Source organism: Schistocerca gregaria, chromosome 7 (assembly GCF_023897955.1).
Source record: "Schistocerca gregaria isolate iqSchGreg1 chromosome 7, iqSchGreg1.2, whole genome shotgun sequence".
Lineage (NCBI taxonomy): Eukaryota > Metazoa > Arthropoda > Insecta > Orthoptera > Acrididae > Schistocerca > Schistocerca gregaria.
Window position 1 is genome coordinate 540,059,122 of NC_064926.1, and position 13,796 is coordinate 540,072,917.

A 13,796-nucleotide genomic window follows, 5' to 3' on the forward strand; every position below is an offset into this window, starting at 1 on the left:
AATCTAATTCCCTCAGCATCACCCAACTTAATTCGACTACACTCCATTATCCTCGTTTTGCTTTTGTTAATATTCATCTGTTATCCTACTTTCAAGACACTGTCCATTCCGTTCAGCAGCTCTTCCAGGTGCTGTGCTAAGTTTTAATTTCTTCTCGATGGATATATATATATATATATATATATATATATATATATATATATATATATATATATATATATAAAAGCTGGGGAATTGAGTGGCAGAGCGAAGCAACCTCACTCCTTCGTCTCTCCCCGCGATGACTCATTCTGCAAAGGAGTGCCGAGGCTTACGCTGGAGACGCTGGGATGGACGCCGAGTGCCACTCCTTGGAACCGAGCGAATAGCAGGTTACAAGTAGGAGATGTGAGACAGTGTAGGTATACTGACCGCCTCCGGGGCTGACGCTGCTGGCATTGCCGAGAGAGTGCTTGGAGGTGCTGAGCGTGGAGAGGTGCGAGTGGTTGAGGCGCTGCGACAGGTTGAGGCTGAGGTTGGCGGCCGGGTGGTGCTGGTGGTGGTGGTGGTGGTGGTGGGCGGCGCGCAGGGCGGCGGCCGCCTGCTGCGGGGCCACGGCTGCGCCGGCCGGGCCCACGGCGCGCTGCAGCTCGGCCAGCAGCAGCGACGCCGGCGTGCCCGAGCTGGTGGTGTTGGTGGCCGTGGGCGGGCCCTGCGCCTGCGTCGTGTGCTTCAGCATGGCCGGGAGCACGACCGCCGTGGCCGGCGCTGCCGCATGGCGGCGGGCCGCCGCCGCTCGCCTGCCGCTGACCGCTGCTGCCTCGCGCGCTGCAACACCGCAAGCACGGGGCGCGGCTCAGACGACGCGTGTCAGTGTATCATCAGATAAAACAAATTATTCAGCTTGTGAAGGGAGACGAAAATTCAATAGTCGTGGGTGACTGGTAGTAGGTAAAGGGAGGGAAGGAAACGTAGGAGGTGAATATGGATTCGGGCTAAGAAATGAAAGAGGAAGCCGTCTCGTAGAATTTTGGGCAGAGCATAACTTAATCATAGCCAACACTTGGTTCAAGAATCGTAAAAGAAGGCTGTATGCATGGAATAATGCTTGAGATACTAGAAGGTATCAGATAGATTATATAATGGTAAGACAGAGATTTAGGAACCAGGTTTTAAATTGTAAGACATTTCCAGGGGCAGATGTGGACTCTGACCACAATCTATTGGTTATGAACTGTAGATTAAAACTGAAGAAACTGCAAAAGGGTGGGAAATTGATGAGATGGGACCTGGATAAACTGACTAAACCAGAGATGGTACAGAGTGAAGTAGTGAAGGTAGGAGATGGTCAAGTACATAAAAAGACGAAGGCTAGTAGAAATCCTTGGGTAACAGAAGAAATACTTAATTTAATTGATGAAAGGAGAAAATATAAAAATGCAGTAATCGAAGCAGACAAAAGGGAATACAAACGTCTCAAAAATGAGATTGACAGGAGATGCAAAATGGCTAAGCAGGGATGGCTAGACGACAAATGTAAGCATGTAGAGGCTTATCTCACTAGGGGTAAGACAGATACTGCCTACAGGAAAATTAAAGAGACCTTTGGAGATAAGAGAACCACTTGTATGAACATCAAGAGCTCAGATGGAAACCCATTTCTAAGCAAAGAAGGGAAAGCAGAAAGGTAAAAGGAGTATAAAGAGCGTCTATACAGGGGCGATGTTGTCAAGGACAATATTATAGAAATGGAAGAGGATGTAGATGAAGATGAAATGGGAGATACGATACTGCGTGAAGAGTTTGACAGAGCACTAAAAGGCCCCGGGAGTAGACAACATTCCATTAGAACTACTGACAACCTTAGGAGAGCTAGTGCTGACAAAACTCTACCATCTAGTGAGCAAGATGTATGAGACAAGCAAAATACCCTCATACTCCAAGAATAATACAATAATTCCAATCCCAAAGAAAAGTGTTGACAGATGTGAAAATTACCGAACTATCAGTTTAATAAGCCACAGCTGCAAAATACTAACACGAATTCTTTACAGACGAATGGTAGAAGCCGGCCGGGAGAACATCAGTTTCGATTCCGTAGAAATATTGGAACACGTGAGGCAATACTGCCCTTTCGACTTATCTTAGAAGAAAAATTAAGAAAACGCAAACTTACGTTTCTAATATTTGTAGAATTAGAGAAAGCTTTTGACAATGTTGACTGGAATACTCTTTTTCGAATTCTAAAGGTGGCAGGGGTAAAATACAGGGAGCGAAAGGCTATTTACAATTTGTACAGAAAGCAACAGTTATAAGAGTTGAGGGACATGGAAGGGAAGCAGTGGTTCGGAAGGGAGTGAGACAGGGTTGTGGCCTCTCCCCGATGTTATTTAATCTGTATATTGAGCAAGCAGTAAAGGAAACAAAAGAAAAATTCGGAGTAGGAATTAAAATCCATGGAGAAGATATAAAAACTTTGAGGTTCGCTGATGACATTGTAATTCTGTCAGAGACAGTTGAACGGAATGGACAGTGTGTTGAAAGTAGGATATAAGATGAACATCAACAAAAGCAAAACGAGGATAATGGAACGTAGTCGAATTAAGTCGGGTGATGCTGCGGGAATTAGATTAGGAAATGAGAAGCTTAAAGTAGTAAAGGAGTTTTGCTATTTGGGGAGCAATATAACTGATGATGGTCGAAGTAGAGAGGATATAAAATGTAGACTGGCAATGGCAAGGAATGCGTTTCAGAAGAAGAGAAATTTGTTAACATCGAGTATAGATTTAAGTGTCAGGGAGTCGTTTCTGTAGTTGTATGGAATGTAGCCATGTATGGAAGTGAAACATGGACGATAAATAGTTTGGACAAGAAGAGAATAGAAGCTTTTGAAATGTGTTGCTACAGAAGAATGCTGAAAATTAGATGGATAGATCACAGGACTAATGGGGAGGTATTGAACAGAATTGGGGAGAAGAGGAGTTTGTGGCACAACTTAACAAGAAGAAGGGACCAGTTGGTAGGACATGTTCTGAGGCATCAAGGGATCACCAATTTAGTATTGGAGGGCAGCGCGGAGGGTAAAAATCGTAGAGGGATACCAAGAATGAACACACTAAACATATTCAGAAGGATGTAGGTTAGAGTAGGTACTGGGAGATGAAGAAGCTTGCACAGGATAGACTAGCATGGAGAATTGCATCAAACCAGTCTCTGGACTGAAGACCACAACAACAACACAGACTCAAAATCTTAACCGGCAGTGTAGTGAATATTGTGCACTACCGTGTTTTCTCACAGGGTTACGGACAACTCTCAATAATAAAGCCAAGCCAATGAGGTTCTCTCTCCAGTGTTTATTGTAGTACAAGGCAGTCTGTGTGTTCTGACATTCACTTTTGCCTCTCCCTGTAGCATTTACCAGTCCACTTTGCAAAGTGGACACTGCAAATCGTCCAGCATAATCTGCTGCCTTTTGGAAATTGCAGTAACTGTGTGGGGTGCACTTACCCGGGGAACCCAGTCCGTTTGTTAAAACAGAGCAAGTAGCATAGACAGACCACATCCCGTCCCTCAGTTACACGTGAGCATGTAGCATAGAGAGGCTGCAGTGAGCGGGCGTACATCTCAGCTGAGCAGTGAGTGGAATGCACTCTTCCTTGTCAGTTATTAGCAAAGCTAATTTATGTGTCAGGTACCTTGTTTTCTGTCTTATCACGTAAGTGGAAATAAGACAAATAAGACGAGGGTAATGAGCCCTCTCGCACTACACATTCAGAACTCAAGTGTGAGAATGCAGGAGCCAATGGCCAGCGAGTGAACAGGGCCGTACACAGTGTGTGTCCCGTATCTGCACTGTATCGATGAAACATGTCCATGTTCCATGTTGGAACACCCCATGCTAGTAGTAAATATCTATTATTACTCTTTACATGTTTTATATGGATTTTAAGTATGGATTTCATTTCCACACATTTTGTCACTTCATGTTTAGCTGTCAGATGCTCATTTTGCCATATGAAGTAATTTTAACCCCTGACCAGGCACATTGCATTTTAACTATTGAATATACAGTTCTGGTTAGCCGTGTGCTCTAGCTTAGTGCCCTGTACTGCTCTCAGTTAATTATGTAAGTATTCATGCATCCAGTACTTACTGTGTGCCTAAATATATATTTTTTGATGTTGATACCTACATCACAACATTTTTGTGGTATGTACGGTTCGTATGGATTGCTGTTAATCCTGGTGTGGATGGCTGTCAATCACACTAATATTTTAATTTTTCTTATGTGTCACTAGGCCTGTTGCACGTTTTGTTTCAGCTGACTCAGCTTAGTTGGTTGCACCACTGATTTCTATTTGTAACAATTTGAAGAAGGCAATGGTCGAAACCAGTAATTGTGAAATGTACAATATGTGTGATCAACATGAACCTTTTCAGGTAAGTCCCTCAAGCAGTGTTTGTCCTCTGCTCCCTGTGTGGCACACCAGTTAAAGCCTTAACCTTGGTCAGAGTATGGTACAGTGTGATTCTGTCCTATCAGACCCGAGATGGCAACGAACAGCCATCACTTATGCATCAAAAGTGCATGCCAAAGCATAGCGCAATTATTCACATCTGTTGAAGGGGGCCCTCACTTTCGTTTCCTGGTTTAAAAAGTTTCCCACTTTTCTGTGTGAGACCAGGTTCATCATCATGAACCACATGCCAATGGTTTCCTTATTTGGTTGGCATTCCAAGGTACCATATGAGACTGCCCACTGATGTTGATGTGGGCCCTCTTTCTCAGCAGTTATTGCTTTGACATTTGTTACCATCCAGCACACAAATGCTGAACACGTATTGCAGGTGCTGGTGTGGATCAATCGAGAGTTGAATTATCAAGTAGTTCCAGTGTTCACCTAGGACAATACCTTAAAGCAAGCCTTGTATTTTCTGTTGGCAGTGCGAGGGGCCACAACTGCCAGGCCATCAACCTACTTTTCCCGAAAATCGTTTCACCTGTCGAGTTGCACTGGCCAGAGCGCTTCACTTCAGGTGCTGACCCAATGTGGTGGCACATTACTTTTTTCTCTTCCCTTGATCAACTCCCCACTGTCCAGGGGGGTCGTATTGCTGGGCGCAGAGGAGCAAACGTGTTGGGTATTTGTCTCCCTAGCAGTTTTGTGTACTGCATACTTCAGGTGCTCCACACGTCATGTTGCAGTATGACTTATATGAAGGAGATGGCGCAAAGACACGTCTACTGGCCAGGAAATAATCGCAACTTTGAACATCAGACGCAGGCATTCAGAGCCTATGTGCAGAATCAGGATACGCTGCCATTACCAAGTTTCTTATACATCTTCAAGCTGCCTCCACGTCAGCTGTCACTGTTTCCTCATCATTGGTCAATTTTGTAGTCAAAGAATGCCCCAGGCCCCTCAGTCTTATAACAGCTGGCAGTTTGTATTGTGGTAGTTTGAGGACTTTTGCATTTGCAGTGGTATGCACCATCTAACTACCATTACGTTTCAAACAGCTTCTAATTCAGAGATGGAGCAACTCTTGTGTATGTTCCAGACCCAAATGAACAAGTAGTGTCTACCTCTTTCCATACCACATGTGGTTGAGTTCTCTGGTAATTTACAGGCGAATGTCAGTCAGTGGATGCAGTGTGGCAGACTGTATTATGGGCACCAGTTGCATGGTCTCTTGGAGTTGTTGCACCCTGATCCACCTGCGCTAGACCATAGTGGCCTGCTGCATTTTCCCACACAACTTCTGTTTGGGCACAGTCTTTTGGCCAGCAGTAGAAGGGGCTGCTGGTAAAATGATAGCAAAAAAGTACAGCAGTTGTTTGTGGTGGTTGTTGGTCTAGAGCAGCTGACCTGTCATGCAAATCAGTTGTGCCCCTGCCACATTGTGTCATTGTCACTGTGGTCTCCCAGGCAACTGGGCTGCAGGGCTGGTCACGATGTTGTCCAGCTGCAGGCTCCCACTTGTAGCGATGTGTTTCCCTGTTGCTACTGTCCATTTGCCTGCAGGCTTGGACTCCAGCTGCTATCACACCCATTAATGTGGGGTCCATAGATTTTAACCCCTTCTCTCCCCCTTTGCTGGTGGTTATGGCCCCACCTCTGCCAATGGACTGACCACTACCACAGCCTTTCGATCCTCCAGCAAAGCTAGCAGTGTCATGCTGCCCAAGTCTCTGGTGCTCTGATTGGCTTTATGTTGGATGTCACAACCAAAGCTTGACCATTTTTGGCCTACATCGCCTTTTCAGGGGGGAACAGACATCACCAGCAGACATCAAGACAGAGGCAGATGAACTGGTTTTGGGAGTCTAAAGGACAGCTGCCACAAGTAGTAGGGCAAAGGGAGTTGTGAAGCTCTTACGATATCTTAGATATGCTAATAATTTAAATTGATCCATGAAAACCAACTCTCCCACATCCATTAACCTATTGTTCTGGTAAGTGGTTTATGCCTTCCTGGGGATACCTGTTGTTGTTGTAGTGGTCTTCAGTCCTGAGACTGGTTTGATGCAGCTCTCCATGCTACTCTATCCTGTGCAAGCTTTTTCATCTCCCAGTGCCTACTGCAACCTACATCCTTCTGAACGTGCTTAGTGTATTCATCTCTTGGTCTCCCTCTACGATTTTTACCCTCCATGCTGCCCTCCAATAATAAATTGGTGATCCCTCGATGCCTCAGAACAATTCCTACCAACCGATTCCTTCCTCTAGTCAAGTTGTGCCACAAACTCCTCTTCTCTCCAATTCTATTCAATACCTCCTCATTAGTTATGTGATCTACCCATCTAATCTTCAGCATTCTTCTGTAGCACCACATTTAGAAACCTTCTATTCTCTTCTTGTCCAAACTATTTACTGTCCATGTTTCACTTCCATACACAGCTACACTCCATACAAATACTTTCAGAAAAGACTTCCTGACATTTAAATCTATACTCAATGTTAACAAATTTCTCTTCTTCAGAAACGCTTTCCTTGCCACTGCCAGTCTACATTTTATATCCTCTCTACTTCGACCATCATCAGTTACTTTGCTCCCCAAATAGCAAAACTCCTTTACTACTTAAAGTGTCTCATTTCCTAATCTAATTCCCGCAGTGTCACCCGACTTAATCCTACTACATTCCATTATCCTCGTTTTGCTTTTGTTGATGTTCATCTTACATCCTCCTTTCAACACACTGTCCATCCCATGCAACTGCTCTTCCAAGTCCTTTGTTGTCTCTGACAGAATTACAATGTCATTGGCGAACCTCAAAGTCATACTTTCTTCTCCATGGATTTTAATGGGGATACCTATCGTTATGGTAATTGATTTATGACTCCTTGGGGACAATACTTCCTACTGAGAAGCCCCCCCATCCCCTATGTTCCTCCGTCCCAACCAGCTGCACTGAATACTCAGAAGTTGTCAACCAATCAACTTACATAGGGAGGGGGGAATAATTGCCCAAGGAAAACACTCATCATATTGAATCTTCTCATGCAACACACACATCCGTTTCAGTCGCCGCTCACTCAACATACTGGTTACTTAGCTATTCACCCATCTATAGGGCGCTGCCACTGCGATTTGTCCTTATGTCTGTGGACAAAAGGTGACAGCTCAGAGCATTCTTTGTAGCTAACCGGTCTTCACAGGCTAAGCTGCAGCTTCTGGTCGAACGAACCCTTGTGCCCATGCCCTCTCCTGCCACTGACACAGCATTTTGTGAGACCAGCAGGTGCGACTTGGAATTATAGTTTTACCCACTGCCCCACAACAGACTCATTGCAGTTTAAAAATTACATTTTACCCAATCCGTAGCAGGGATGTTGTTGTCCATACACCTCGAATTTTCATGCAAAATGTGTATTCCTCCCTTTTATGCGAGTTGTTTTTGACTATGGAAGAAATCACGACATAGACACATTTTTACATTGTCTAAGTTTAGTTACTTGTTGTGAAAATCCTATACAACAGTATGACTTAGACTATATTTCCTCTAAGTATTTTCTCACCAGATAAAAAAATCTCTTCTTATCAGCTTAGTATTTGTTATGTCCTCCATCATATGACTATAATATTAAACTCATTTTTGGATCATGATGGAGTGCTAACAACATGTTCTATCCCTGTCACATGAAACCTCCTCACTTTCAAAGTCACTTAAAGTAGCCCAACGCCTCATTAACTGCAAAGCCTTAAGGCACCAGCACAGAGGAGTGGTAAATATCAGGTTAATACTATGTATCACTTTATAAATTCGGTAAGATAGCTGATTTTATTATGATGTCCCTGTGTAGGTGGCAGATTGAAACTTTGTTGAAACATCTTCCCACAGCGAGAAAACGCCTGATTACTGCTCCAACTCGCAAATCATATCCCTCGTAATCTCGTCATCACTTCCACCCGCCCGGAAGCACGATATTGAAAAGAAATTTATTGGCTAATCAGTTAAAGTGACTCTGACAGCCTCTTTGCATTGTGAGTAATTTTTTCCTGCAGTCCCCTCCCCCCAATGTATATTAATAGATTGGCTGCTTGGTGGTCGTGGTGACAATTTCTCCGACCTCTGAACGTCTGATACGGCCGGCATGTGGATGCTGGGAAATGGGGTGTAGCTGCCGGCCTGCAGGCACCGCTACAGATGTCTCCAGACGGTGAAAGCACTGCTAACCACAAATCAGCAGACAGCGTGTGCTGCCCGATCACTAGTGTGTGCAGTCAGGTTTATTTCCATCAGATATGTTTAGCGTAGGGTGGAGTCGTTGTGGTGGAAGAGGGTGTCTGTGTTATCAATTGTCAGTGAACACAAGATCTCAAATATATTTAGTGCCTCAACCTATTATTTGATGGAAATTTAATTTCTTCATTTGTAAAATGTTTGCGAGTGATTCTCAAACGTTGAAAATATGTTTTATGAAGAAGAATCATAAGGTGGTGGTGGGTATTTTAAAGTGATATATTTGCCTGCTGTGCATTATTAAGCAATTAATTTGATAGGATACTGCAAATCGACTATTTCCATCGATTTTTGATATCGCAATTTCGCCAGTTGTCCCTTTGTTCCCACCATTAACTAATAGGAGTGCAGTCTTCTGTGGAGGGACGAAAACCTATATCTGTGTGTTTGAACACATTGATTCACACATTAACGGGAACTAGACACTTGAAAGAGACAGGGAATGGGCCTGTAATTTCCTGATAAAAGAATGCCAGCAGCTGATGCTTCGTTCAGGTCCACAAAAACAAATGGAGTTTCATCGGGTAGGTAGGGTTGTCACCTTTGTCTACAGGTTTGAGGTGTAAGTGTTACAACAGGAAGCAGCCACCTCAGACAAACAGAGAGAGAGAGAGGGAGAGAGCAGAGGTAGTTCCTGGGTATGAAATAGCAAAGGATGCCGACTTCTGGTCCGCTGTCAGTGGTATTTAGTAGTTATTACATCAGGGGAAGTGGGGGAGGGGAGAGGGGGAGAGGAGGTGCCCTGTTAGCCAAAAACTGATTAAATAAAGAATATACAAATTGATTTGCATTATATATTTGCACTGATTTCAGTCTTGTGTCATGAGATCCGATCTCTCCAGCAGCTAAGCACAGGTAGTCCCCTTCCCACCAATTTCCATGTGGGGAAGGGGAGCGAGGGGGGGGGGAGGAGGTCTGGGAGATTCCCCAGGAGAGGCAAAAGAGTCTCAGATCTGAACTTGAAGGGATACCAAAAACTTGTGTCCCTTATGTCAGAGGGGAGTGGGAGGGTTGCAAGGTTTCTCAGACAGATGGATTATCCCCAGGACATCATAAAACAATTAGCATAACTACAGATTAATGAGTAGGGGAGGGGGAGAGGTGGTTTATTTGTTCAATTTAGTTAAAAATTAGCACATCAATCTGACATCACGAGAGCCCCAGAACTGCCTTTATCCTACTAATGCCACTGGGGTGGGCGTGATGTATTGTAAGGGCAGGTCCGCTGCTGGAACTGTTCACCTGCTTGCGACAGAAGCCATGTGGAACAGTTATAGTGTCACGTTCAACCACTGTGTACCTCTTGTGCAGCGTGCCCGACCTATGCAGGCGCTGCAGTCATATACTGTGCGGCTGTTCCCGGCGGAGGTTCAGTCGTCCATCGGACATGGGTGCGTGTGTTTGTCCTTAGGATAATTTAGGTTAAGTGGTGTGTAAGCTTAGGGACTGGTGACCTTAGCAGGTAAGTCCCATAAGATTTCACACACTTTGAACTTCTTTTTATGTGATATGGAAATTGCTAGCTATAGTTTTGAGGAAAGTAGTTTCATTTAGAGGATGTAATTTATAGGGCTCTCAACATCTTTAGTCGTACCATAAGAGTCGTACCATAAGAGCTGTGCTCATGCTATGATGTGGCAGCTTTCTGTATGCATTGGCGAATAGATGTAATCGTGTACACTCTTCTATTTCTTTCGTGCCACATACGCCCCGAAGCACGGCTTATACCTGGCAGCATGTACCAGCGATATATTAAAATGTGAAATGAAGCGTGAGGCTTAAAATAGGTGCTTGAAAATGACCCACGGTTGAAATTGGCCAATTGCACAGATTGTTGTTGTTGTTGTTGTGATCTTCAGTCCTGAGACTGGTTTCATGCAGCTTCTTCATCTCCCAGCACCTACTGCAACCTACATCCTTCTGAATCTGCTTAGCGTATTCATCTCTTGGTCTCCCTCTACGATTTTTACCCTAAACTGGTGATCCCTTGATGCCTCGGAACATGTCCTACCTACCATTCTTTGGGATTGCACAGATAATAAACAGAATACAGCCTGCTTGGGCCACGTTTTCATTCTCAAAACACATTGAAGTTACAGACACCCACAAAAATAAAACTTTAAATAATGTGATGACTATAAAGGATTCTGAAATACACAAAAGACATGATGTAGTTACCACTGTTATAAGAGGCAGAATATCTGGAACGCGATCAGCAATGACAGTGCATTTACTCAACGAAAGAACTGTCTGCAAAGCATTTTATTGTTTAGCATCAGCTATTATAAGCTTTTTTGGCATTCTGCCATCATAAGCTTACAGAAATAGAAATAATTACGGCAAGATATTTTGCCGAAGGTATCTTTCATTGGTTATTCCTCTCTTCTGGAATCTGATGGCAGCAGCGTACCGAAATACATTGTAACAGCTAATATGGGAAACTGCGTGTGATCCAGATCACCTTTCGCTGTAAATTATATGAGAATCTTTCAAAAGTTCACTTGTGTGCCTACATCGACAATAGAGCACTATCGTTGCCATAGGGGAGCAATAACTATCATAAACAAAAAAATAGAAAAACATGTTTTATCAAATTTCAGACACACAGTCAAATAATGAAGCTAGGGAAGCTATGGAAATATACTGCATAATTACCGCAGTGGCACTGGTATAGCAACCGTAATAGGTCTTTGGAACAGAAAAAGCAGTCTTGGTTGCATAAGATAGGTTTATTTAATCTTTACATTTAACACGTTTCGGCTGTCCTAGGCACCATCGATCGTCACACGTGAAGATTAAATAAACCTATCTTGTGCAACCAATAATGTTTTTTTTCTGTTCTATGGAAGTACTGTCATAAGAATCATAAGAAGACAATGCCACCTTTGCTATAAACACTGAAAATATGTATATTATGAATTTTGATGAAAGTTTTAGAAAAACCACTTTTAAAAGTAAATATGAATCGGTTTTATTTTTTTTAATCACATTTACCATAAATAGTAACAATTTTATTTCTTAAAAAAATAAATTTACCAGTCAATAAAGCACATCAAAAATATAATTAGTAATTACTGCAAAAGCAGGTTTCCCCACAGCATGACTGGAACAACATCTAGACTGAAATTTCACTTACCAAGAAAGAACAATCAAAAGCTCAAAATAGCATTTTCTACCAAACAGTGGAATTGTTTCTGTGAGAAGTATCTGCTAAGCGATACTTCCTGTACAGTGAAGGATTGCTGAGACAACACAAAGTAGAGATGCAACACAAATGCAACACAAGTAAGTAATAATGAAACACTTATGTTGTTCACAATACCCTACATCTACATCTACATCCATACTCCGCAAGCCACCTGACGGTGTGTGGCGGAGGGTACCATGAGTACCTCTATCGGTTCTCCCTTCTGTTCCAGTCTCGTATTGTTCGTGGAAAGAAGGATTGTCGGTATGCTTCTGTGTGGGCTCTAATCTCTCTGATTTTATCCTCATGGTCTCTTCGCGAGATATACGTAGGAGGGAGCAATATACTGCTTGACTCTTCGGTGAAGGTATGTTCTCGAAACTTAACAAAAGCCCGTACCGAGCTACTAAGCGTCTCTCCTGCAGAGTCTTCCACTGGAGTTCATCTATCATCTCCGTACCGCTTTCGCGATTACTAAGTGATCCTGTAACGAAGCACGCTGCTCTCCGTTGGATCTTCTCTATCTCTTCTACCAAACCTATCTGGTACGGATCCCACACTGCTGAGCAGTATTCAAGCAGTGGGAAAACAAGCGTACTGTAACCTACTTCATTTGTTTTCGGATTGCATTTCCTTAGGATTCTTCCAATGAATCTCAGTCTGGCATCTGCTTTACCGACGATCAACTTTATATGATCATTCCATTTTAAATCACTCCCAGGAATTAACTGCCTCCAGTTGCTGACCTGCTATTTTGTAGCCAAATGATAGGGGATCTATCTTTCTATGTATTCGCAGCACATTACACTTGTCTACATTGAGATTCAATTGCAATTCCCTGCACCATGCGTCAATTCGCTGCAGATCCTCCTGCATTTCAGTACAATATTTCATTCTTATAACCTCTCGATACACCACAGCATCATCTGCAAAAAGCCTCAGTGAACTTCCGATGTCATCCACAAGGCCATTTATGTATATTGCGAATAGCAACGGTGCTATGACACTACCCTGCGGCACACCTGAAATCACTCTTACTTCGGAAGACTTCTCTCTATTGAGAATGACATGCTGCGTTCTGTTATCTAGGAACTCTTGATTCCAATCACACAATTGATCTGATAGTCCATATGCTCTTACTTTTTTCATTAAACGACTGTGGGGAACTGTATCGAACGCCTTGCAGAAGTCTAGAAACACGGCGTCTCCCTGGGAACCCGTGTCTATGGCCCTCTGAGTCTCGTGGACGAATAGCGCGAGCAGGGTTTCACACGACCGTCTTTTTCGAAACCCATGCTGATTCCTACAGAGTAGATTTCTAGTCTCCATATACTCGAACATAATACGTGTTCCAAAATTCTACAACTGATCGACGTTAGAGATATAGGTCTATAGTTCTGCACATCTGTTCGACGTCCCTTCTTGGAAACAGGTATGACCTGTGCCCTTTTCCAATCCTTTGGAACGCTACGCTCTTCTAGAGACCTACAGTACACCCTACTGCACATTGTCTTTCTGTTTGCGGAATATTCCAACAAACCACTGCAGTGGATAATACTAACATCTTATCTTCTTTCTGAGGCCAATATCCAACTCGTTATGGAGAGATGCTGCTTCAGTTTTCCAGGCAAGTAACTACTAAGTCTGAATACACAAAATGGAAACTAAACATCGCTGACATGGTCTGATGTCAGCTGAGAGTGTTATGTCTGGTGTGTGCAGTGGCTGGTGATGAGTAGTAAATGAACAGTGTAGGATTAGCTTGTTGCTAAAACTAAACTCTGTCCGCAGAGGCCTCGGATGGCCCAGCGGCATCGACCGACCGCCGTGTCACCCTCAGCCGGCAGGCATCACTGGATTCACTAACAGAGGGGCACGTGG

General features: G+C 43.5%; 1 protein-coding gene across 1 annotated transcript in view; it reads right to left on the bottom strand.

Annotated features, from left to right (window-relative positions):
- The window catches only part of LOC126282469 (uncharacterized), a 147,681-nt gene extending 141,629 nt beyond the window's left edge, over window positions 1–6,052 (bottom strand). Inside the window, exons 1-2 of the mRNA XM_049982126.1 lie at window positions 5,662–6,052; window positions 412–807 (exon numbers count right to left, since the gene is read on the bottom strand). Of these exons, the coding sequence (XP_049838083.1) occupies window positions 412–807; window positions 5,662–6,052 (787 nt within the window). The remainder of the gene's footprint in view (window positions 1–411; window positions 808–5,661) is intronic.
- Between the last annotated feature and the right edge of the window lie 7,744 nt (window positions 6,053–13,796).